This window comes from Chiloscyllium punctatum, chromosome 42 (assembly GCF_047496795.1).
Source record: "Chiloscyllium punctatum isolate Juve2018m chromosome 42, sChiPun1.3, whole genome shotgun sequence".
Lineage (NCBI taxonomy): Eukaryota > Metazoa > Chordata > Chondrichthyes > Orectolobiformes > Hemiscylliidae > Chiloscyllium > Chiloscyllium punctatum.
The window spans coordinates 45,969,162-45,995,284 of record NC_092780.1 but is presented as its reverse complement, the minus strand read 5'-3'; the positions used below and the strand labels follow the sequence as shown (position 1 = coordinate 45,995,284).

General features: G+C 40.6%; 1 protein-coding gene across 3 annotated transcripts in view; it reads right to left on the bottom strand.

The window, feature by feature from the left end:
- Positions 1 to 8,704: 8,704 nt before the first annotated feature.
- ddx42 (DEAD (Asp-Glu-Ala-Asp) box helicase 42) overlaps positions 8,705 to 26,123 on the bottom strand; it is an 82,567-nt gene continuing 65,148 nt past the window's right edge. For all 3 annotated transcript variants that reach the window (XM_072561904.1, XM_072561905.1, XM_072561906.1), the window contains 5 exons: positions 22,345 to 22,446; positions 19,481 to 19,605; positions 14,816 to 14,926; positions 12,270 to 12,368; positions 8,705 to 9,971 (listed from right to left, as the gene is read on the bottom strand). In XM_072561904.1, the coding sequence (XP_072418005.1) occupies positions 9,225 to 9,971; positions 12,270 to 12,368; positions 14,816 to 14,926; positions 19,481 to 19,605; positions 22,345 to 22,446 (1,184 nt within the window). In that variant the 3' untranslated portion in view covers positions 8,705 to 9,224. The remainder of the gene's footprint in view (positions 9,972 to 12,269; positions 12,369 to 14,815; positions 14,927 to 19,480; positions 19,606 to 22,344; positions 22,447 to 26,123) is intronic.

The following is a 26,123-nucleotide window of genomic DNA, read 5'->3' as shown; positions in this document are numbered from 1 at the left end:
CACAGATATAAGACTTTGGGATGGATTTGCATTTTCAGAATTCTAACTGCAGGTACAATAGAAATTTTGTCCAAAAAGCACAAAATCTGCATGCAGTCAACTCATGTAACATTTTATAAATTCCTACATTGGAAATAGAACCAGTCTGGCTCAAGATTAGGTACAGACTCTCAGCTTTAATGCATTGTCTGAGCTGACATGTCACTTTAAGCTATCTTGAGAATGCGACTGGAAAGAACTTCTTGGATTTATATTCTAAAAGAAATTTAACAGCAATTTAGGTTTTCTTCAATATATCGTGTCAGTTGCATGACATTGTAATCTTTTGCTATAAATCTGGTGTCTTATGATCCTGCTCCACAGCTACCTGAAGGAGCAGCACTCTGAAAGCTAGTAATTCCAAATAAATCTGGTGGACTAGCCTGGTGTTGTGTGATTTTTATGAGGAATTGTTGAGAAATTCATGGATCTGCCTTGAGCATATTTGCAATCTGACATGTATTCTAGGGGGTTGATCACAGTTTATTACCATTTTTAACACTTCTTAATTCTGAGAGCTAGATATACACGGTATGTTAACTGTAGACTGCATTACTGTTCTAACATTGTAAAGCTACTTTGTTCAAAACCATGAAATCATGTCACTTCCCTCTCTTAGTAGGTCCCTTGGATCTCATACTTTGTCTACTTTAAAAATGTTATTGATCCCTATCCAGTTTGTAATAAATTTGGCTATCTGGTCTGAGATTGTAATTAGTAATCGTGATTTGGATAACTTGCTGAGGTAGAAATAGGTTAAGATCTTCATGGTGAATTTTACTAAAGAAGTTGAAAATTAAAAATGGCGTTGTCAGTTCCTACGCCTTTTCTGGGAAAGGATGATTTATCCTGAGTGATTTGCTAGAATCAATTAAGGCTACAGCATTAGCAGAAAGGTTGGGAGGTGGAATTAAAAACAAGGGTTACGAAAGGAGAGTTAGTTGAGACAAGAGTCTAACTCAAACGGGACATAGATTGAATTGACTAGAATGCATTTGTTAATGAAGCAGCTTGAAATAGAAAAGGAAAAAAGAAAAATTGACTTTGGAGGAAGGAGATAAGGAAAGAGAAAAAGAACCTCAAAGAAAAAACAGAAAGCACAAACTGGATAAGGTGTAGGTTAAATGCTTTAAAATAAATTGTCCAGTCAATGGAAGTGATAGCATAAAGAATAAACACTATGTTAGAAAACCTGTAAGTTTTGACTATTATAAGACAGGACATGTACAAGCAAATTGTTGGAATTGCATTGCAGTTTAAAAAGGTAAAATAGTGGGAGTAATACAAACACTCAAGTAGTCTTCAGAAACAATAGAAATGGGTGCTGAGGATGAATGTGCACAAGGTACGAGCTTCTTTAAAACCTACTGAAATGAGCCCAGGATAGCCAAGAAAATTCTTCCCTGAACACTGCCACAATGAGTGATTATTGGAGATTAAAGAGGTTTTGTCTCCAAGGGAGAAATATTTACTTACTCTTCCGACATCACAAGTAAACAAATTAATATTTTCAGAGTCAGTACGTCAGATCAGTCATGGTGGTGGCTTATGGTACAATTTACGTTCCGGATCGTTTGATGAAAGAGATATTTATCACAGCTCTCAAATGGCACTTTTAAACCAAGTTAATTTCTAAAGTGATTAGTAGATAGAAGTGTTACTGTGGAAATTGTTCCTAGTTGAAATATTGAAGGGGTGCACTTTATACAGGGGTGATGATTTGACTGGTATGAAATCCATGTCTTTTCCAAGAGTTTCAAGAGACAATTGAAGTAAGAGAAACAGATTTGGTAAAAGGAATATCCTGGACAGTTCCCTGCTTGTGTTGCAGCTATAACCCAAGCTTTTAAGGCTACACTTGATAAAGTAGAAAAATGACTAGGCATCAAGAGAAATTCATATCAGAAACAGAATGTCAAAGACACCATTAGGAACTAGGCTCCATTAAAGAAAAATCTGTTCAATGTAGAGAACCAGCTTTCAGGAATAAAAAATGACTTTGCAAAGTTATAAAATAGAATAAAACTCCCACAGTGTGGAATCTGGCTGTTTTGGCCCAAGTCTACACCAAACCTCAGAAGTGTATCCCACCCAAAGCTATTCCCCTACCCCCTTGCAGTTCCCCTGACTAATGCACCTAATCTGCACATCTCTGAACACTATGGGCAATTTAGCATGAACAATTCATTTAACTTTTACATCTTTGGACTGTGGGAGGAAATCAGAGCACCCAGAGGAAATCCATGCAGACATGGGGAGAATGTACAGAATTCACAGATAGTTGCCCAAGGCTGGAGTCAAACTCAGGTCCCTAGCGCTGTAAAGCAGCAGTGCTAACCACTGAGCTTGCGTTGACAATATTTGAACATTGGTCACAAGAGGATATGAAGGTTCATATTTTATTATTTGAAAACTTGGGTTCCAAAGTGGAAAGAAATTTATTTTAGTTTTCACTACTGTGAAAATCGTCTTTTTAAAATTGTCAAAATAGCCACCTAAACGTGAGCTCATAACAATATTTACAATAAATCATGAGATTTCAGCTGCATGACCAGCAAGAAAATTACTCAGGTGTTTGTTGACTTGAGTTTGTGTCACCTTGAGGGGGAGCTAGAACCAGGCACATGCAGGGGGTGGGAGGCCCGTAACAGCAGTCCTGGGCTGTTCTTAGCAGTCTGGAATTGGAGGAGCTTAGCAGTCAGTGGGACAAAACCTCCAAAAGCAGAAGGCTGTGGGGTTGCCAGAGGATAAGCTACCCTACAAAATTGAAGATAATAGTTTAGAGAATCTATGCTAAGTAGTAAAAACAAAGTTCTGGAGAACGTAACAGTTCCAGCAGAATCTGTGGACAGAAAAATATTATTCAGTCCAACATTATTCTTATATGGAACTAAAGGAGACTGCGAAGTGGTGGGTTTTATGCTACAGAAAAAGAGGGGAGAAGTGGAACAGATGATGACAGAGTGTTAATGGTGTTAAAAAGATACAGAATGGTTGGTCACAGCAAATAACAGACAGACTTCTGGAAAGCAATTCCACAGAAACAGGACATTGGGGCTTTTTAGAGGAATGACTAAAATAGATTAGGAAGTTTAAGAACAATGTTAAATAGTGAGCCATGTCAGAAATTTGACTTTAGGATTTCAGGGAGAGACCGAAGAAAACAGCATCTCATGAATGCCCAGACATTTGCTGAAAGAAAACTGATTACACTTGCACCAGCTGAGCAAAAAACCTTTACGTGAAAATAGGCTTGTCCCTTCACTGAGGTTTGAATCTAAGTACATTGCTGAGAGAAAGGGGGTAAATCTTTCTGATATACGTAATGAGATATTTTCATTCTTTTCTTATCCAGTATAATGTGGATCACTTTTTTTTCTTTTGTTAGAAGTACATTGGCAGCCTTGAGATATTGTTCTATATAGAAAATAATATTATTTTGCCTTGCAAGAATCTTTTTGTAATTTACTCACTCTTGTCTTCCATTCAGACCTCCCTTTTGTTCTTTTCCGTTTCTCCTACCTTTCCCTACCCCTGTACTTGCTTGAAACTTGTTACATCCTGAACTTCTTACACTTCTGAACTGGAACGGGACCAATGTCCTGGGTGGAAGGTTTGCTCGAGTAGTTCGAAAAGATTTAAGCTAGTATGGCGGGGGGTGGGAACCTGAGCTGTGTATCGGAGATGAGAGTTGATGCAGATGAGGCAATAGCAAGAGGTAGACCAGCTAGTGGGAAGGAACCAAGGGATCAGTTAAAGTGTGTTTGCTTTAACGCAAGCAGTATCAGGAATAAAAGTGATGAACTTGGAGCATGGATCAGTACCTGGTGCTATGATGTTGTGGCCATAACAGAGACATGGGTTCCTCAGGGGCAGGAATGGTTGCTGGATGTTCCAGGGTTTAGAGTAGTTAAAAAGAATAGGGAGGGGGAAAAAAGAGGAGGGGGTGTAGCACTACTAATCAGAGAGGGTATCACAGCTACAGAAGCTTCCATTGTTGAGGAAGATCTACCTACTGAGTCAGTATGGGTGGAAATTAGGAACAGCAAGGGAGCAGTCACCTCGTTAGGGGTTTACTACAGGCCCCCCAATAGCAGCAGGGAGATGGAAGAAAGCATAGGTCGGCAGATTTTGGAAAAGTGTGGATGTAGTAGGGTTGTTGTAATGGGTGACTTTAACTTTCCCAATATTGATTGGAACCTCCTTCGAGCAGAAGATTTGAATGGAGCTGTTTTTATAAGGTGTATACAGGAGGGTTTCCTAACTCAGTACGTTGACAGGCCGACGAGGGGAGAGGCCATTCTAGACTTGGTGCTCGGAAACAAGCCGGGGCAGGGATCACATCTTGTGGTGGGAGAGCATTTTGGTGATAGTGACCACAACTACCTCACATTTTACATAGCTATGGAGAAGGAGAGGATTAGGCAAAATGGGAGGATATTTAATTGGGGAAGAGGAAACTATGATGCCATTAGACATGAGTTAGGAAGCATTGACTGGGAGCAATTGTTCCATGGTAAAGGCACTATAGACATGTGGAGACTGTTTAAGGAACAGTTGTTGCAAGTGACGAATAAATATGTCCCTCTGAGACAGGCAAGAAGGGGTAAGATAAAGGAACCTTGGATGACGAGAGTGGTGGAGCTTCTCATCAAAAGGAAAAAGGTAGATTACATAAGGTGGAGGTAGCTAGGGTCAAGCTCAGCTCTACAGGATTACAGACAGGCAAGGAAGGAACTCAAAAATGGCTCTCTGAGGAGAGCCAGGAGGGGGCACGAGAAAGGCTTAGCAGAACAGATTAGGGAGAACACAAAGGCATTTTACACTTATGTGAGGAATAAGAGAATGGTCAAAGAAAGAGTAGGGCCGATCAGGGATAGCATAGGGAACTTGTGTGTGGAGTCTGAGGTGGTAGGGGAAGCCCTAAATGAGTTTTTGCTTCTGTCTTTACAAAAGAAACGAACTTTGTCGTGAATGAAACCTTTGAAGAGCAGGTGTGCATGCTGGAACGGACAGAGGTAAACGAAGCTGATGAGCTGAAAACTTTGTCAAACATTAAGATTGACAAGTCGCCAGGCCTGGACCAGATTTGTCCTTGGCTGCTTCGCCACTTGCAAAGATCTTTGCATCCTCACTCTCTACTGGAGTCATACCTGAGGACTGGAGAGAGGCAAATGTAATTCCTCTCTTCAAGAGAGGAAATAGGGAAATCCCCGGCAATTCTCACGTCTGTTGTTTGCAAGGTATTAGAAAGGATTCTGAGGGATAGGATTTATGACCATCTGCAAGAGTATGGCTTGATTAATTGTAGTCAACACGGTTTTGTGAGGGGCAGGTCATACCTCACAAACCTTATCGAGGTCTTCAAGGATGTGACTAGAAAAGTTGATGAGGGTCGAGCTGTGGATGTGGTGTATATGGACTTCAGCAAGGCATTTGATAAGGTTCCCCATGGTAGGCTCATTCAGAAGGTCTGGAGGAGTGGGATACGGGGAACCTAGCTGTCTGGATACAGAATTGGCTGGCCAACAAAAGACAGCGAGTGGAAAATATTCTGCCTGGAAGTCAGTGGTGAGTGGTGTTCCACAGGGCTCTGTCCTTGGGCCTCTTCTGTTTGTAATTTTTATTAATGACTTGGATGAAGGGATTGAAGGATGGGTCAGCAAGTTTGCAGACGACACAAAAGTTGGAGGTGTCGTTGACAGTATAGAGGGCTGTTGTAGGCTGCAGCGGGACATTGACAGGCTGCAGAGATGGGCTGAGAGGTGGCAGATGGAGTTCAACCTGGATAAATGCGAGGTGATGCACTTTGGAAGGTCGAATTTGAAAGTGCAGTACAGGATTAAGGATAGGATTCGTGGCAGTGTGGAGGAACAGAGGGATCTTGGTGTGCAGGTACATAGATCCCTTAAAATGCCCACCCAAGTGGACAGGGTTGTTAAGAAAGCATATGGTGTTTTGGCTTTCATTAACAGGGGGATTGAATTTAAGAGTAGTGAGATCATGTTGCAGCTCTATAAAACTTTGGTTAGACCGCACTTGGAACATTGCGTCCAGTTCTGGTCGCCCTATTATAGGAAAGATGTGGATGCTTTGGAGCGGGTTCAGAGCAGGTTTACCAGGATGCTGCCTGGACTGGAGGGCTTATCGTATGAAGAGAGGTTGACTGAGCTCGGACTTTTTCCATTGGAGAAAAGGAGGAGGAAAGGGGACCTAATTGAGGTATACAAGATAATGAGAGGCATAGACATAGTCGATAGCCAGAGACTATTTCCCAGGGCAGAAATGGCTAACACGAGGGGTCATAGTTTTAAGCTGATTGGAGGAAAGTATAGAGGGGATGTCAGAGATAGGTTCTTTACAGAGTTGTGAGAGCATGGAATGCATTACCAGCAGTAGTTGTGGAAGCAAGGTCATTGGGGACATGCATATGGTCACAGAAATTTGAGGGCGCATACATGAGGATCAATGTTCGGGCACAACATCGTGGGCTGAAGGGCCTATTCTGTGCTGTACTGTTCTATGTTCTAAAGAAAGCAACTGACCAGAGATGTAATCCTATTTCTCGCTCTACAGATATTGCCTGAGTGTTTTGTGCACCATCTAAAATAATGGGCTAAATTTGACAAATGGCAATTATCAGTTTGCTTTTACACTCCCTTTTTCTTACCTTGCCCAGGAGCTCTATATTTCTGGTCCAGGCCTCTTGAAAAACGTGGATTGTATCTGTTTTTGGAGTCTTCCATTAAAATGAAAGATCTGTGTTGAACGCAAAGCCATGCCCCAATTTTCGACACTAACCAAGTGTTAAAGGTTTAAAGGTTCCAAAGGCATTTTCACAAGTTATAGAGGGAAGATAAGTGGGCAAAAGGGAGTAGGGCAGCAAGTAAGAGGGTTCGAGAGTCAGTATCAGTTTTACAACAATCAGGAGTTAGAACAGGTTTTAATTTCTCTTAACCTTTGCTGAAAGGCATACAGGTACAAGAGTCAGGCACTTCCAAACTGGACTTGGAGACTTTTTTTGAGAGTTGCAGATGCTGCTAATTGCCCATTAGAAGGTCCAATTGTGCTTCAGGATACTTTGCTATGACCACTATTTTCCAATGGAAAAAAAGTGAACCATTATTGTAGATGGAGTTCAAGAGTGTTATTGGACTGGTTATTAGGCAAGAGAAGGTTAATTTCAGCAGATAGGCTGAATAAGACCATTCTAAGGTCTAGTGGTGTTGAAGACAGATGAGCATTACCTTATGGAATGCACAGAAGATTGCAAAACCACCCGCTGTATCTGGATCTCTCTCCATTAGATTAATCTTGCCATTGGATCAAGATAGAACAAGATGACAGGGCAAAACGGACAATGGGCAATCCTCCTGCATTATAACCTAATTCATGTACAAGTCCCATTTACACCTTTCTAATGTTTGCCAATCTGTTACAAGTCCTGTGGCAACAGGCAAGTGGCATAACAGCAAGTGTGGATTTACTGGGAGCACAGACAGTTCAACCGTGGGACTGTATTTCACTAGAAAAAAGACGTAGATCTCAGTGGTGCTCTACATGATAGATCTGCCTTTTTGTGATCACACCAGACAACTTTCTAGTATGAGGAAGCAACTGTAAATGAGATCCAAATATTATTTGTTTCAGCTCTTTGACCAATTAACTTACTCAATTAACTAATTTATATCTCTTTGCAGCTTCCTGGGTTTTCTCACAACTACCATTTCCATCTAGGTTTGGAATGTTAGCAAACTTTGAGATATCATTCTTGGTATTTTATCTCAAGGTATTAATACAGAGGCTCCAACATTGATTCTTGCGGCACTCCCCTAGTTAACAAGCTGCCAACTTGAAAATGCCCCACTTATCCCTACTTGCTTTCCCTGCCAGTTAGCCAATCCTTCATCTTGCTAATACATGAAATTCATGAATCCTTAGCCTATGACAACATTACTGAATGCCTTTTGGAAATCTATCTACTGGTGTCCTTTACTGGCTCCATCGTCAAAACTTTCCCACAAATTTGTCAAAAAAAAAAGGCTTCCCCTTTGCCAAGTTCATATTTTATCAGATTATGTATAATTTTGTGAATTTGTTAAGGTTTCTCAAAATTATATTTCTTTTTTAAAAATTGCAACAGAATCAGGAAATGAAACAGGGAGAACTTAAAGTACTTGCTCTTATACTGAACATTTCAGAAATGTGTTATTGGTTATAAAGTGCTTTGGACATCCAAAAATCACAAATAGTATGGTCCAAATGACTTTTCTTGCACTAGTACTTGATTTGTGAGCACTTATGTTGAGAACCCAAGAGCTGCAAGAGTGCTGGGACCTCAGCACTGGTATACAAGCTGGAAAAAACTAACATCAAGGCATTTAACCTTCTTGCCCTAAGTTCCCAAATATACACTATTCAAGGCCATGAAAAGTCAGATTTAAACATATGCTATCTAGGGATAAGAATAATGCCCTCAAGCTTGCCAACCTATACCTCATTTCTTCATACCATGTATCACTGCTTTATACCTTTTCCTTTCATTCACCAAACAGCACAAGATAACAACAAGCACAACTGCAAAGCTGCAGCACATAGCTGCTCTTAGATATTGTTAGCGTGTATATCAGTTAAAAGAGTTTCTTTTAAACACTTATTTGGAACATCCTTTTAAAATTTTATTTCATAAAAGAGCCATATTCTCAAACATATGCGTAATTTGGTGACCAGGCTTCGACCAGACTCTGTTGGCCCTAACCTGGGGAAAAGAAAATAAGAAAGTTCTCTCTCTATAGCCTTCTCCTGTCAGAATAGCAATGTCAACTCAAACGATGTGGCATTTCACAATGCAAGTCAGCAGAAACCAAAAGCAGACAGGATTCAGGACAATTCCATAAACATTTGAGATGACTTTACTGTTTCAAAAAGAACAGAGCAAAGACAAAACAAGTGAAACAGAATATAGTCAAAGTAGTCGACAATATGAAAAAGTTCTTTCCATTTCAAAGACCAACACTAACATACAAGATACATAGTTTACTATTCTAAATAAAAATCCATCCTGTAGTGTCCCTTTTTGTATTGATGGTTATGCAGATGAAACTATCACTGAAGTTTCTAACAGAGATTGAAATGTAAGCATTTTTCTGCCTGCAAGAGAATGTGTGAAACACAATTGCTGGGATTTAATTGTCCCATCTGCTCCTCTTCTTTCTGGGAGGTGGTTCTGGCACAGCAAAGCCATCATTCTCAGCAGAATTGGTTCTATTGCCACTTCTGCTGTCTCCATTCCTGCTTTCATTGCCGCTCCTGTTCTCTCCACTATTCCCGGTCTCATTCATGCTCCCGCTGTCCCCACCACTTCGGTTTTGGCTGGAACTCCTGGACTCACTATGCCGACTGTCACTACTTCGACTCTCACCATGCCTGTCACCATGCCGACTGTCGCTGCGTCGGTCGCTGTGTCGGCTGTCACTGCGGTCAACATGCCGTTCACTGTTCCGATCACTATGCCTCTCACTGCCCCGGTCACTGTGCCTGCCGTCACCTCCGCGATCGTTGTACTTGCTGACAGAATGGCGGCCGCTGGAATCACCATGACGACTGCCGCTATCACTGTAACGGCTGCCACCATCGCTATGACGACCAAAGTTGTCACTATGACGACTGCTGCTTTCAAAACGGCTAGAGCTGCCATCAACAAGACGATTGCTCTTGACCTCAGCAGGACGACTGTTGCTGTCTTTATTCCGAGCGCTACTTCCACTGTTACTGCTGGGAACCTGCAGCTGGTTGGTGACTGGATTGCCCAGAGGGCAAGTAGGAATAATACTGAGGCTCCCAGCACTTGTCCAGTTGCTAGTTCCAGCAGCAGAACCTGTGATCTTAGGAGCACTACCAGTGGCTGCAACAAAGTGCGATTTGTATTGTGACTGGTGGAATAAAATAAGTATATGTTAGTATGCAGTGGTTTACATTTGTAAAACACCAGCTTTAGCATTGCAGATACTAAACGTGTATCCAAAAAAACTGGATCAATGGATTGAGCTATGATGTGTCACTATTTCATGTTGCATACAATGTAATTAACATATCAGAAAGGTCTGTTTGTGACTGAAAAAAAAATTGAGACTTTTGAGTGATCCTCCTTTGCAGAAACTGAATGTACAATGCATGTGATTCAGTCAGCCTTAGATACTTTCCATTATTGCAGAACACAATGGTTTACACTTTGTTGGGTCACTTGTCTCAAGAAACCTACAATTCGATACATTTACCTGACGCCTCATGGCGTTCACAAAAAAGGATCGATTGCTGCTTCGTTGTTGGTTTTGAGGTGAAACTAAACTGTTTGCACAGTGTGATGGAGCTACAGCACATTGCATTCACGGAGTGGAATTATGTTAGCGCTAGGCCACTGCTCATCACATGTCCAGCTAGTGTGTAGTAGCAAGCCTTAAAGACCAGGAGGACTCAGGTTACATAATTAGTCAATGCTAAACTTGGCATTGTCAGTAGTAGTACTGTCAATGATTGAGGTAAAAACAATGACTGCAGATGCTGAAAACCAAATACTGGATTAGTGGTGCTGGAAGAGTACAGCAGTTCAGGCAGCATCCAACGAGCAGCGAAATCAACGTTTCGGGCACAGCCTTTATTCCTGATGAAGGGCTTTTGCCCGAAACGTTGATTTCGCTGCTCGTTGGATGCTGCCTGAACTGCTGTACTCTTCCAGCACCACTAATCCTGTCAATGATTGAGCTTAGTAACTGCTGTACTCTTCCAGCACCACTAATCCTGTCAATGATTGAGCTTAGTAAATCAAAGTTGAAGGGAAAGTTGACAGAGCTGCTACCAGCAATTTTGTGTCACATTGGAATGCCTCAGATATCATATGATACTTTCTGCAGATGAGCCTAACACAATTGAGAACAGTTGGATGTTCTCCTCATGAACCTATTAAACTTCAATGAGGGGATTAGAGCTCATTCCTGTCCTTAGCCATTATGTTGCAGTGGGAACCTAGAGAATCTACTCCTTCTACCAGCACACTGATTCTAAACCCAGCACTGAGAACAACTAATGCAGCAGGTACCAGGAACTAAATCTGGTGCACAAAGTGAGCTGGAACAACATCTTTTTCTTGAATTGAAGTGTTGGGAAAGAGAACACATACAGCATAAAATACAGGTGAATGAGATTAAATTTGGTCTGTGTAGAATTCTCTTCCAAATACTGCTGACCTCTCAAAAAAAAATCAAAGCATAGTTGTAAGAACCACAAAGGTCACGCACAATTCTGATTATTGGAAACATTTCCTTGAAAGAGATCTAGTTTGGTGTAATGCTTAAAAGCAATCCACCGAGAAACAACTATTTGGATTGGGCTGAACATTGTACAAATGGGTATCTGTGTTGTCTCCACAGAGCCACTGGCATCTTCAGACGTTTTTACTTGGTGCAATTCTGTTCAACAAATTAATTGTAATGACTTTAGATTTAGATTACTTACAGTGTGGAAACAGGCCCTTCGGCCCAACAAGTCCACACCGACCCGCTGAAGCACAACCCACCCAGACCCATTCCCCTACATTTACCCCGTCACCTAACACTACGGGCGATTTAGCATGACCAATTCACCTGACCTGCACATTTTTGGACTGTGGGAGGAAACTGGAGCACCCGGAGGAAACCCACGCAGACACGGGGAGAATGTGCAAACTCCACACGGTCAGTCGCCTGAGGCAGGAATTGAACCCAGGCTTGTTACTGATCAGTATTTACTTTTAAAAATCACAAATCATTTCACATTATGCTGCTTCAGTTTAGTCCAGTTCATCCTGTGGCAGTCCCCAGATTAATACTTCAGTAACCTTCTACAAGATTTTGATTTCAGATGATTATTCATACCACAAGTAGATCACTAGTTATCTTCAACTGATTAACTGTAAAAGATTCCAACAATGCCTCATTGAGCAGCTAGCAGTGCTCACTAATATCTAAATGCCTCCTGTCAAAAGGCCACTTTTATGGATTCAATTTCAACTCAAAAGTGCCAACTTTCTGAGCGTTATATTGAAATGTGAAGCTGAGCAGTTATTTTACCTGCCATTTAAAGTTCTCTTCAAGTGAAAAATACGAGGATGATCATTTTATAATCACAGGAACTCAAATCAATTTTCTTCAACAGTTTACCAAACCCAATATTCAGCTCCATCAAACAATCTTTACCTGAAATGCTGCTTTCATAGCTGACATTCTATCGCCCATTGCTCCTGTAGATGGCTTGTATGCTTCATAGTTAGACAGCACACTGCTTGATGTTCTGTCCTATATAAGACAAACACACTTAACCATTTGGTCACGATGCATCAAGTAACAGGTTTAAGCTTAAAGAACAAATAAATCATCACAAAATTTACAAAAGAGTAGAAATTCATGAGCTGAACAATATACCATGTTAGAATTTGATAGAGGGTTTATATAAATGGATTGTAATGTGGTGATTAACTCGTTGTTAAGGAAGACATTATGCTCTTTACATAATTTTATAGAACTCAATTAAAGCTCCCCTCAGCTTTCTTTATTCCAAAGAAAACACTCGCCCATCCAAACTTTCCATAAAGCTAAAATTCTCTCTTGTAGGAAACAGTATCATGAATCTAATTTGTTCCCTTGCAATCATTTCTTTCCTGCAATGTTGTAACCAGAATCATACCCTACTGTGGTCTAGCTGGTGTTTTATACCTCTCTACAATTCTTACATTCTAAGTCCCAGCCAATTAAGGAAAGTGGCTAGTATGTTGGACATGACTTTCCCTTACAAAGCCTTTCTGACTCTCCTTGATGAGCCCGTGCCTTTCCTAAGGTTGATTTATGCTAATAAATACTTTATTTTCAATAGTTTTCCTGTCATTACTTATTTACTTCTCTCTTATTTTAAAAGAGAGGAAAGATTAGGTTGAATACAGATGAGCACAATATCGATCATCCTATCTTTTTATACCACATTTACAGTCAGGCCGGAAAATGGTAGTCAGAGGCTCTTTCCTCTTCAACTTCTCTTTGCAGAGTGGCATACACTGTACCTGGGCTCAGCAATTAATCCACTTTCAAAGATGCTAAACACCTTAATGTGTGCTCTATTACTACATTTATTCCATCCAATATTTCACACTGCTCCAGCTATAAAGTTTGCATTATCCTCCTCTTTGTGATGATAATTACAATGTTTCCATGAAGAACCATGCTAAAATCTTTTGCCTCTCTACACAAATCACTAATAAACATTTGACTTTCCTTAGTTAGCCTCTTAATGTATTTATGGAACATTTGTGGTTTTCCTCCATTTCACTTGCCAGTATTTTCCTATTCAGCCTTTGCTTTCCCATCTTTCTTTCTTATGGCAAGGCTATAGTTTTGAAATTCCTCAATGCTTTCCACAGTACTAAGCCCTTGGTATCTAACATAGACTTTGTTTTTGTTTTATCCCTCTCTGTATCCACTCAATTTCCAGGGTGGAGTTGTATAGATTTAGCAGACCCATCCTTTTTCTTCGTGGGAACATATATTTCCTTGGTCTCTCACTGCTCTGATATTGATTTATCTTGCAGTACCTTTTTATACTTTACTTTTGCCAAATTATATCTCAGCTTAAAAAAAAGAATGACCTTTCCCCAATTTAAAACTTATATTTTTGGTCCAATTTTGTCATCTTCCATACTGTTAAATTACGATCGCTTTTACTAAACGGTTCTTGATCAACTTCATTTTCTAAAACCAAATTCAATATTTGTTAGTCTCGCTATGTACTGATTAATAAAGATTTCCCTAATTGTTTTTGAAGAACTCGACACCTTCTTTTTCCTATATATTTCCTATAATTGAAATCTTACTATTACTGAACTACAACCAATGAAAAATATTCAAGATTGTAGGGTGCTTTCAGACATCAGGTGGTTGCGCAAAGCACTATACGAATGTCATCAGACTCAAAATGCTAACTCTTCCTCCCACAGATCCACTGAATTTCTCCAACAACTTCTGCTCATTTCAAATCTCCATCATCCACAGAGTTTAGTTTCATATTATTGTATAAATATCTTTATCGCTTCCACTTTTTCAGCATGTTGCAAACATCTGTTACTCAGATGACTTCAGGACCTATTGCACAGCTCCAAATGTACCTTTTTTATATTCCATAAGAATATATTTGATGACCCTTCTAACATTGTCACTTCTATGATAAACCACAGCTGTGAAAATTTTCTCTGTTAAATATTATAACACCTACTTCCTGTCTGAAATCCTGTGTGTAGCAATGTTGAGCTGCATTTTTGCTCTTCTCCAAGCAGTTTTCCAGTAACAGGTACAGTGCACTTCCAAGTATCTGTTTATAACCTAATTTATTTTATTCACTGGACTCTGAAATCGGGTTTAACTTCAATTGCTTGTCATGGCTCAGCATATCTGAACAATGCTTAACAGTCTTGAATATTCAAAAGGATTCCACAGCACTACATTCCAATTGTAGTCTAAACACAAAAAGTAGAACATTAATTCAGTCTGTTTTGGACGTTAGTGTGGTTGGGAAACGTAAATTAGACCAGTCCTAAGCAGAACATAAAATTAATGATAGTTTTTAACACACAAATTCTCTCATACTTGCATACAGCAGTAAAAACTAACAGTGCTTCAGTGACAGCGACTACACTATATTCAACTCATGAATATTTATTGACGTTGATAACATCAAACCCATCATTTACAGTACTTACAGAGCTATCTGAGCCCAGCCCAGGACGCTCTCTGTAGCCTAATCCTCCTCCTCCGATATTCATCCTCTTCCCTTTCCCAGCTTTGTAACGAGACTTTCGAAACCATGGGTTCTGACAATTACAAAAATTATTAAAATGCTTATTCTAAAATTTAAATAGTAGCATACAAAGTAAGAAATTAAAAGAATTTTTTTAATTAAAGATGACATTTCAGCTCAGGCAATGTATTAAAGGTGTGAGGTTAGAGTCTGTCTGTTGCCCAACCTTGAGTCAGGCTGATTCTATTTCCAAAGGAGGAATTTATAAAATGTCACATGGATTGACTGCCTACAGATTGTGCACTTTTTGAACAAAATAGAATGTATTTGCAAATACAAATTCACCCCATAGGCTAATATGTGGTTTTTGAAGAAGTAACGAAGAGGATTGATGAGTGCAGCGCGGGGGATGTGATCTATATCAACTTCAATAAGGCGTTTGATAAAGTTCCTCATGGTAGACTGGTTAGCAAGGTTAGACCACATGGAATACAGGGGCAACTAGCCATTTGGATACAGAACTGGTTTGAAGATCAAAGACAGGTGGAGGGTTTTTTTTCTGCCTGGGGGCCTGTGACCAGTGGTGTGCCACAAGGATTGGAGCAGGGTCCATTACTTTTTGTCATTTATATAAATGATTTGGATTTGAACATAGGAGATATAATTAGTAAGTTTACAGATGACACTAAAATTGGAGGTGAAGTGGATAGCAAAGAAGGTTACCTCAGAGTGCAATGGGATCTTGATGAGATGGGGCAATGAGTTAAGGAATGGCAGATGGAGTTTAATTTGGATAAATGCGAGGTTCTGCATTTTGGAAAGGCAAATCAGGGCAGGATTTATATATCCAGTCCGAGGCTGGAATCGAACCTGGGTTCCTGGCACTGAGACAATAGTGCTAACCACTGAGCCACTTTTTTTTTTTATTTCAAAAATATAACGAGACCGCCCATAGAGCGTCCTTCACCGAGTTGATGATCCTCCAGGCGCAGTTAATGTTCGTCTCGGTGTGAGTCCCAGGGAACAGGCCGTAGAGCACGGAGTCCCGCGTCACGGCGCTGCTCGGGACGAACCTCGACAAGCACCACTGCATTCCTCTCCAGACTTCCTCTGCATAGGCAGCAGTGGTTAGCACTGCTGCCTCACAGCGCCGGAGACCTGGGTTCAATTCCCGCCTCAGGCGACTGACTGTGTGGAGTTTGCACGTTCTCCCCGTGTCTGCGTGGGTTTCCTCCGGGTGCTCCGGTTTCCTCCCACAGTCCAAAGATGTGCAGGTCAGGTGAATTGGCTATGCTAAATTGCCCGTAGTGTTAGGTAAGGGGTCGATGTAGATGTAGGGGTATGGGTGGGTACGCTTCGGCGGGGCGGTGTGGACTTGTTGGGCCGAAGGGCCTGTTTCCTCACTGTAAGTAATCTAATCATACTTTATTCATAAAATGATTTGATGGTCTGTACATTGGATCATGCCATACATATGTCCACATTTACAAACACAGATTCGACTTTATCCTTGTCCTTTACAATCCTGTGCATTTTTCAATCTTGTATATATACATATATTTGGCTGAGGCATCAGCAGAGCCCAAAAAAAACATAGCATGGGCCCCCTGTTCTTCTTTAGGCAGGCCGATCTTACATGGTGGTCTTTCCCCACCGCGCCTTGGCGGCAGCTGCCCCAAGCTTCAGCGCGTCCCTCAGCACGTAGTCTTGGACCTTGGAATGTGCCAGTCTGCAACACTCGGTCGGGGTCAACTCCTTCAGCTGGAAGATCAACAGGTTTCGGACCGCCCAGAGAGCGTCCTTCACCGAGTTGATGATCCTCCAGGCGCAGTTAATGTTCGTCTCGGTGTGAGTCCCAGGGAACAGGCCGTAGAGCACGGAGTCCCGCGTCACGGCGCTGCTCGGGACGAACCTCGACAAGCACCACTGCATTCCTCTCCAGACTTCCTCTGCATAGGCACATTCCAGAAGGAGGTGTGTGACAGTCTCGTCCCCCCCGCAGCCACTTCGAGGGCAGCGTGCGGTGCGGCAGAGAGTCCGGGCGTGCATAAAGGATCTCACAGGCAGAGCCCTTCTCACCACCAGCCAAGCCATGTCTTGGTGCTTGTTGGAAAGTTCTGGCGATGAGGCATTCTGCCAAATGGCTTTGACAGTCTGCTCAGGGAACCGCTCGACAGGATCCGCCCTCTCCTTTTCCCGAAGGGTCTCAAGGACGCTACGTGCTGACCACTTCCTGATGGACTTGTGGTCAAAGGTGTTTTTCCTCATAAATTTCTCCACGAAGGCTAACCATTGAGCCACTGTGCTGCCCTTTACGCAAGTGCTCAGATTCGTAGGAACTAGCACCTAAAAAAAAGTGTTCTTAACATTTTGCAGGAAACCCCTTTAAAAGAGTTTAGGGAATTTTATTTGATCTTGGACACTGTATACTATAAAAGAATAATGAATTTGCGATGAACCATACAAAGGGCAAGCTTAGTATCATGAGTTAGGGAAAAAAATGCTAAGTGAGTTGGATCAGAAAGATTACACATTCAAATCTCATTTTGCATTTGAATTTTTAAGCACACCCTGTTTAATCAGTGACCATCTGTGGACCTGACTGATCTGGAAATACAGCTACATTGAGTGATTTTTTTTTCCCATTCTTGTCTTGATATTCATATGGTAATTTTTTGAAGGATTTGTTATTTTGTACTTGATCAATGATCCAGGTTTCATGATCAGCTTGTGCAACATGTTAATGTAAAAGCTTTACAGCAAGGGATAAATTTTGGTCTTAACTTAAGTTTGCATATTTGACAGTTAACAGTCAGCAAACGAGCATTTTGAAAAGACAGAAGCCAGAAAAAGAACGGGGTAGCTCAGCTAATTGAGGACATCATTGGTACAATGGATGAGAAATGATCTTAGCTTGAAAGAGCAAGATTACAATCAGTTTTGCTAAAAATAAAACGTAGGAGAGAAAGCTAATTAATAACAATAAGTTTCAACAAGTATTTAAATAGGAAAGGAATAACTAGAGCCAACATCAGTCTTCCAGAGAGGGGGTTCAGGGAATTGATAATAGAAAACGGGCAGTACGGTGGCACACTGGTTAGCACTGCTGCCTCACAGCATGAGGGACCTGGATTTGATTCTAGCCTTGGATGACTGTCTGTGTGGGGTTTGCACATTCTTCCTGTGTCTGTGTGGGTTTCCTCCATGTGCTCAGGTTTCCTCCCACAAACCAGACACGCAGGTTAGGTGAATTGGCAATGCTAAATTGCCCATAGAGTTCAGGGATGTGTATTTAAGTGCATTAGTCAAGGGTGAATGTGGACTTGTTGATCCTGTTTCCTCCTGATGAATATCCCACCCAAACCCATTCCCCACAGCCCGAAGGGCCTGTTTCCACACTGTAGGGATCCTATGATTCTATAAAACCAGGAAATGGTGGAAGTGATGGACAGGACTGTTCTGACACAGTAGGTCACTGGGGAAACTTTCTAAATTTGAAAGTCAAGAGGAGCAAGGAAGGGTGGCATAATCACCAGCATCAGGGAAGTGCTGTGAAAAATATTAGAACCCAGTCTCCAGAATCAGATGATATGTATCTTAAGGTCTTAGAGGAAGGATACAGGGATGGTTACAAGATTCTAGAATTCCTCAAATTCTTGAGCAGCAGATTGGAAAATTGCTCATTTAACACCATTGTTCAAGGAAGGCGAGAAAAACAAAAAGGGTGCGAGGTAGACAAATAGAAGGCCGAAGAGAGGGAGGGACACAGACAGACTGGAAAGAGGGAAACAGGAGGAAAAGGACAGAGAGAGAGAGAGGAGAATATGAAACAGGAGGGTGTGAGGTGGACAGGAGGAAAGGAGACAGGAGGGAGGGAGGGAGAAGGAAAAGAGACAGGAGGGAGGGAGGCGGAGGAAAGGAGACAGGAGGGAGAGAGGAGGAAAGAAGACATAGGGAAGTTGCTAGATTCGAATATTAAGGTAGTCATAACAGGATGCAGAGAAAATCATAATTGGATCAGGCAGAGTCAACGTGGTTCTGGAAGAAGGAAATTGTGATCACTAACTTCGAGGTTTTTTGAATAAGTTACAAGCAAGGTGAAATAAGGGGGAAGCTGTGTACTTGGTTTTCCAAAACCTAAACTTGCTGAAGTGCCTCATCAATAGTTTCTACACAAGGCAAGAGTTCATGGTATAAGAAATGGATAAAAGATGAATTAGCTAACAGGAGTAGAAAATGGGAAAAAGGGAACTTCTCAGCTACATTTCAGATTTTCTCCCTCTTGGAGAGCTGCTAAGAGAATTACAAAAAGATAACATTAGTTTTGTTCCCCTCTGTACAGATTTGCCTGGCCAGCTGAGTTTCCCCAGCTACTTTAATTTTCATTTTCAGCATCCACAGTACTTGGTTTTCATTTGAGAGAAGAAAAAGTGTTGTCTGGAATAGGAAGATTTTAAAGAGGCCTAGGAGACAAACCTAAGATAACTGAACATAGACTTTGGCTGATAGGCTTAGTGGTCTGAGTGTGCTTACATATTTATATCTTAAGCACACATTTTAAAATCTTTCAAATATAGGAAAGAAAGTTCGGTACCAGTGAAACAAATGGTTTGCAATTTGCATGTACCTGCATTGCGAGGTCCAATAATTCTTTGGAAACATACTGGTTGGCTCCTTCCAAATTGCGAACAAGATCTCCAGCGAAATTACTGTCTTTGCTTGTCATCAACGTGTATGCAACACCTTTCTCTCCTGGATAGGGAGAAACAGGAAAAAAAATGTGGCAGATTAAAATATCCTTATAATGAGGCTAGATTTAAACGATTGAGTAAGTAGGAGGTTTAGGGAGGGGAATGCATTCTCGTTCAAAACAAACTTCTATTTAAATAATGCCTTTGAAGTTCACAAAACATCTTAGGGCCTGTGAAACAAAAATAGATATTGCTGGAGAAGCTTAACACATCTGGCAGCATTTGAGGGAAGGAGAGTTAGTATTTCGAGTCCAGTGACTCTTCATCAGAACTCTAAGTGGCTAGGAGAATGCTGAAGCTGAAGTTGGGGAGTGGTGTGAGGAAAGGGGAGCAAGTGGGAGGATAGTTGGAGATGGAGGCCAGAGTGAGAGAGAGAGATATAAAACAGTATTTCTTCTTCAGTTTTTCTTCTAAGAGCCAAGATTAGGAGAAAATGAGTTGCTATGCTGAATGTAACCCATATAAGAGGCATGAGAGTATGTGGGAATGGGTGACTGTGCTAAAGCAACTCAAATCATAACAAGACTTGGTGCAGAGTGGATAAATATGGAAGGACAAAGTCAGCATCTAAAGTTATTAAACTTGGTATTGAACTCTCGAGGTTGCAGGGTCCCCAAGCGGAAAGTGAGATGTCGTTCTTTGAGCCTGCGCGGAAGCTCGCTGGAACACTGCAACAGAAATATTGCCATGGGAACAAGGTAGCGTGTTGAAGTGGCAGGCAACTGGAGGCTTAAGAGTCATGTCAGATCTCCAGCATCTGCAGTTCTTTGTTTTACTTACAGTCACCAAAATGAAGACAAGCTTTGCAGCTTATTGTGCACAACAAAGTCATACAAAAATAGAAATTACAAGTTAATCTGCTTTGCTGATGTTACATGAGTGGACAGTGGTTACATGAATTACACATCAGTGGACAGAGGACAACAGGCACTGGTTGCTTTCACTTCCTTTTCAATATTTTATTCAAAATGGGCAACTTCAATAATGCAGCACTCCCTCTGTACCGCAATGAATTGTCATCATACGTACTAGCATGGTCCAAGTGAGCCATGCCGATATAACGGTCAGGCTTTTGAGGTCAGGTACCTTCCCATCCATTACACTGGGAGTCACCTGTGGTTTGGTAGCTGGCTCATCTTTAAATCAGGACTGAAGGTTCACTCCAGAGACTGGAGAAAAATATCTAGGCTGATGCTTCAGGTGTTCTCTTTTGGATGAAAATTTAAACTATGCTTTAGTTTACCCGTACAATATTCTATGGCATGATTTGAATAGCAGCAGGGAAGTTCTTTCCAGTGTCCTGGCTGATGTTCTCTCCTCGACCAGCAAGAGATCACATCCTTTAGTTAACATGCTGTTTTGTAACTACATTTCAAAATGACAGCCACCTGTAAAGGACTAACCTTGCACCACTGACACTGGCAAGGTGGCACATTCAAATAGGGGTCAGTGAGCTGATTTCCAAAAGCACTGAAGTCACTGCAGTGCTGGTGTTTCACAGTGATCCTGTGGTGTGGAACAGCATGTAAGGTAGACAAGAAGTGGAATGCTTTCTTAAAGGACTTGCAAGGGTAAGTGCTGAGAGGATGTTTCCCCTCATGGGAGAGTCTAGGACCGGAGGGCATAATCTCAGAGTAAAGGGGTGCAAAGTTAAGACTGAGATAAGAAGGAATTCCTTCTCTCAGAGAGTTGAGTGTCTTTGGAACTCCTTGCTGCAAAGAACTGTGGGAACAGAGCCTTTGTGCATATGTGTACGTTTAAAGTGAGATAGACAGATTCTTGATTAGTAAGGGAATCAAGGGTTATGGAGAAAGAGAAGAAAAGTGGACATGATAAATGATGAATCAGCCATGATCTTACAGAATGGTGGAGAAGGTGCAAAGGGCCAAACACCTACTCCTATGCCTAGATCATATGTTCTTAAGCAGTGTACAGCGAAACATTCAATGCAGCTGTAAGCAAGGTCAACGGAAACACACAAGCAGTATTTATTTTGTATAAATGATCCACATTAGAGTTCAGGAAACAAACCCAGGAGCAGTACTGGTTTGGTGAAGCTCACTGCTTGTGAAAAATTAGAGTTGCGTCAGAGTTATTGCTTGAGTACAGTTTCTAAGAATCCGGGGAGCATAATTACTGGAAAGGAAAGTGAACCAGAGAATAAACAGTCATTGAGGCAGTCTATGGCAAAGTGGCATTTGAGGGAGTTTTGAAACCAGGTTGTTAAAAGTGAAGACAATTTTTATGAAGCTTTAATGCAATAAAGTGACCAGTGGAGGGATGAGACTGAAAAGGAATCACTGTTTCTCTATAACCTTGCTGTAACAATACAAATTAATCTTCATATATGTTCACCTACTTTACTGCTGATGTTTGAAATGAATTAGAAAAAGATCCTCTTATGAGCTTACTATGAAACAGTTACTGCTGAATTTATAGAATGATGCAATGTTTGAAAGATGTAAGGAAAAATGATTAAAAAGCTGTTGGAAGATATCTAGTACAAGATTTCTTAAGTGAAAAACCTGAAAATTGTAGAAAAACAATGAAACTGAACTGTTACACTGACCAGAATTCCATGTTACTTGGAGAATTCTGCTAAGCTAGTATTAATAGAGTCTATGAAGTGCATATTCACCCGTCATGATAATTCCTAGACAATGCAAAATAATGCAGATTTTTTGAGACTTCGGCTGGACATTATGTTACATGCACACTGCAAAAGTTAACACCTGCTTACCTGCTCTGCCAGTACGCCCAATTCGGTGTGTGTGTGTATCAATATCACGAGCCACATCATAATTAATCACTGTTTTAATGGACGGAATATCCAAACCACGTGCTATAAAAACAGAGCAAAGAGATTATTCTAACAACATCAAAATGGGCAATATCGAAAAATGTTCAGCACCCCAGAACAATTACAAACCTGGTTTTATTTTTTACATAGGGTGTGTATTTACACTGTACATAACACTTTGATCATCTATTTATACCATATGGCAGTATTTCACAAAGTACTAACTTTTATTCTCTCCCTTCTTGGAGACAATGTTTGGCATTGCTGGGTTGGCAACTTGACAAGTACTAATTCCTTATATGCATTTCAGAGTAGAGGGAGACTGCTCTTGGGACTATTACTGTTAAGGGTCTGGACTGGGAACACAAGACATATTTTCAGTTTGCAAACTAATGGAATCCTGCAAGGATTAGTGCTTGGTTTAAACTAGAGTGAATCGGAAACCTAATGAGGAAACATAAGAATGGGAAACAAAGTTAGAAATGAAAGGTAGAAAAGTAGCAAGCAAAAGTGAAGGCAGAGGACATATGGGCTAGCAACAAATATGGCAACTGTACCTAAAGTAAATGCACAAGTGTTAAAAATTGACATACCTAAAAATACTGTATCAGATTGCTTGGAACACTCACAATAAATGCTTTATTAATAATGCAATTAATTGTAATCCCATATGAGATTATTTTGATTACATAGATATGGCTGTACAGCAACTCGGGCTGGGAGCTGGCTATGCAGTGCTATTCAAAATTTAGCAAGAACAGGCAAAAGATAAAGTGAGATCGGATGGTGTTATTATTAAAGGATGAAATCAATGTGATTGTGAGAAAGTTATTGGCTTGGAAAATTTAGATGTAGAATCAGTCTGGATGGAGCTAAGAAATGCAGAAAGCATTAGTGGGTACCTTCTAAACACTTCTAAGTAGTAAGGGAGGGGACAGCATTTGGCATTAAACAGGAAATTAGAGATATGCATAACAATGGTGTTATAGTAATCATGGTGATTTCAATCTACATATAGACTGAGCAAACCACACCAATAATATGGTGGTGCAATGTGCACAAGATTTGTTTTTATGCCAGTATGTTGAGGAACCAACTAGGGAACAGGCTATCTTAGGTTTGGTTTTGCATAAAGAGAAAGGGTTAATTAACAACTTGTTGTGACAGGTGCTTCAGGGAAGAGTGACCATAATTTTAAGAATTCTTTACTTGTATAGAAAATGATGCCCAATCTGAAGCTAGGGTCCTAAAACTAAACACAGGAAACTATGTGTTTGAAGATGAGAGTTGGCTGCAACAGATTAGATAACTTCATCAAAAGGCATATTAATGGATGGGCAATGGCTAATAGTTAAGGAACAAATGCATGTATTTCAACAGTATATAGTCCTTTGGATACAAAAATACAACAAAGTGTCCAATCACAGCTAACAAAAGAAATTAAGGATTGTATTCGATCCAAAGGGCATAAAGTTGCAAAGCAGAGTAGCAAACCGGAGGATTAGGAGTGTTTCGAATTCAGTAAAGGAGGACGAAGACATTGATTAAGAGGAAAAAAAAGTACAAGAGTAATCTTGCATGGAACATAACAGTAGATCTTAAAAGATTCTGAAACAATGTGATAAGAAAATTAAGCAAAGATAAATGTAGGTCTTTCCTTCAAAGACGACAACACATCATCCCAAACTTTTAAGGAAGCCAGGGTCTATTGAGAAGTATAAACTGAAGGAAACTGGAAATAGTAAAAAGAAAGTGGAGAAATTAATGGGACAGAAAGCTAATAGATCTCCACAGCCTGATGACCTACAACCCAGGGATACTCAAGGAAGTGGCCATGGAAATAATGGATGCTTTGGTTGCAATCTTCCAAAATTTTGCAGCTTCTGGCACAGTCCCTGCAGATTGGAAGGTGGCAAATGTAAGAAAAAAGTGAGTGAGAAAACAGACCAGTCAACATTATTTCAATAGTAGGAAAAATGCTAGAATCTATGATAACGGTGGGTTACAGGACACTTCGAAAACATCAAGGGGTTTAAACAAAGTCAACATGAATTTATGAAAGGGAAATATTGTTTGACAAACATATAGGAGTTTCTTTTTGAGGATATAACTAGTATAACACATAAGGGCCAAACAGTGGATTGGTTTATTTGGATCTTCAGAAAGCTTTTGATAAAGTCTCATGTAAGAGGTCAATATACAAGATTAAAGCAGATGTGGATTGAGAGTTGGTTAGCAGACAAGAACAGAATAGGAATAAGGGGATCTTTTTCAGTCTGAAAGGTGGTTTCTCTGGGGTACCACAGGGATCACTGCTTGGACCCACCTATTCACAATATATTTCAATTTTTTGAAAATTTCTCAATTTGTTGAGGTCACAAAACTAGGGGGAATTGTAACTGGTGAAGAAACAACAAAGAGGCTTCAAAGTGATTTAGACAAATTAATGGATATACATGGTAGTATAATGAGGATAAGGTCGGAAAAACAAAACAGCCGAGTATTATTTAAATAGGGACAGATTAGGAAATTTCCTTGTAAACCAATCACTGAAAACAAGTACATATGGTGCAGGTGCAACATGCAATTTGGAAGGCAATTGGTACAATGACCATCATTGCAAAGTGTTCTGAATACAGGAGTGAAGAGGTTTTGCTGCAACTGAACAAGGCCTTGGTAAGCTCACACCTGGAATCTGTGTGTAGTTTTGCTCTTCTTACCCATGAAAAAACATACTTGCCATAGAAGGTATACTACAAAGTTCACCAAACTGATTCCCAGGATGGCAGGCATATTGTATGATGTGGAGGTGCCAGTGTTGGACTGGGGTGGACAAAGTTAAAAATCACATGACACCAGGTTATAGTTCAACAGGTTTATTTGAAAGCTTGTGGTTCCAAATAAACCTAAACTACAACCTGACATACTGTATGAAGTGTCAACCTGGCCTGCATTCACTGGACTTTAGAAGAATGAGAGAACATCTCACTGAAGTGTATAAAATTCTGACAGGACTTGACAGATTGAATGCACTGATGATGTTTCCTTAGGCTGTGGCAGGAGAAGATGCAAAGACACATCAGAGACTATTTGGGCAAGTTAAGTGAGTGGGTAAAAAATTGTCAAGGAATATGAAGTAGAGAAAGTGGAAACCTTGTAATTCTCCACTTTGGTAGGAAAAATGAAAATAAATGGATGTGTTTGGGAAATGTTGAACCTCAAACGGACTTGGGTAATTCTTGTTCATGAGTCACTGGAAGTTTACACCCAGGTACAGCAAACAATTAAAGCAAATCGTATGTTAATGTTTTATATATAATTAATTCATGGGATGAGGTAATCACTGGTTAGGCCAGCATTTATTGCCCATTCCTCATTGCCCCGTGGCAGTTAAGAATTAACCACATGGGTCTGGAGTCATGTGCAGGCGCGACCAAGGTAAAGATGGGAGATTCTTTCCCAAAAGGTCTAAGTGAACAGGTAGGTGTTCCGATAATCAACAATGGATTCATGGTTATCATTAGACTCTTAAACCCAGATTTTTATTGAATTCAAATTCCATTATCTGCCATTGGTTTAAACCAGAGTCCCCAGAACGTTATTTAGATCTCTGGATTAACAGTCCAGTGATAATATCACTAGATTGCTGCCTCCATTTTATTACTGAAGGATATATGTATAGAGGGTGAGGATATCTTTTTGCAATCATATAAAGCCTT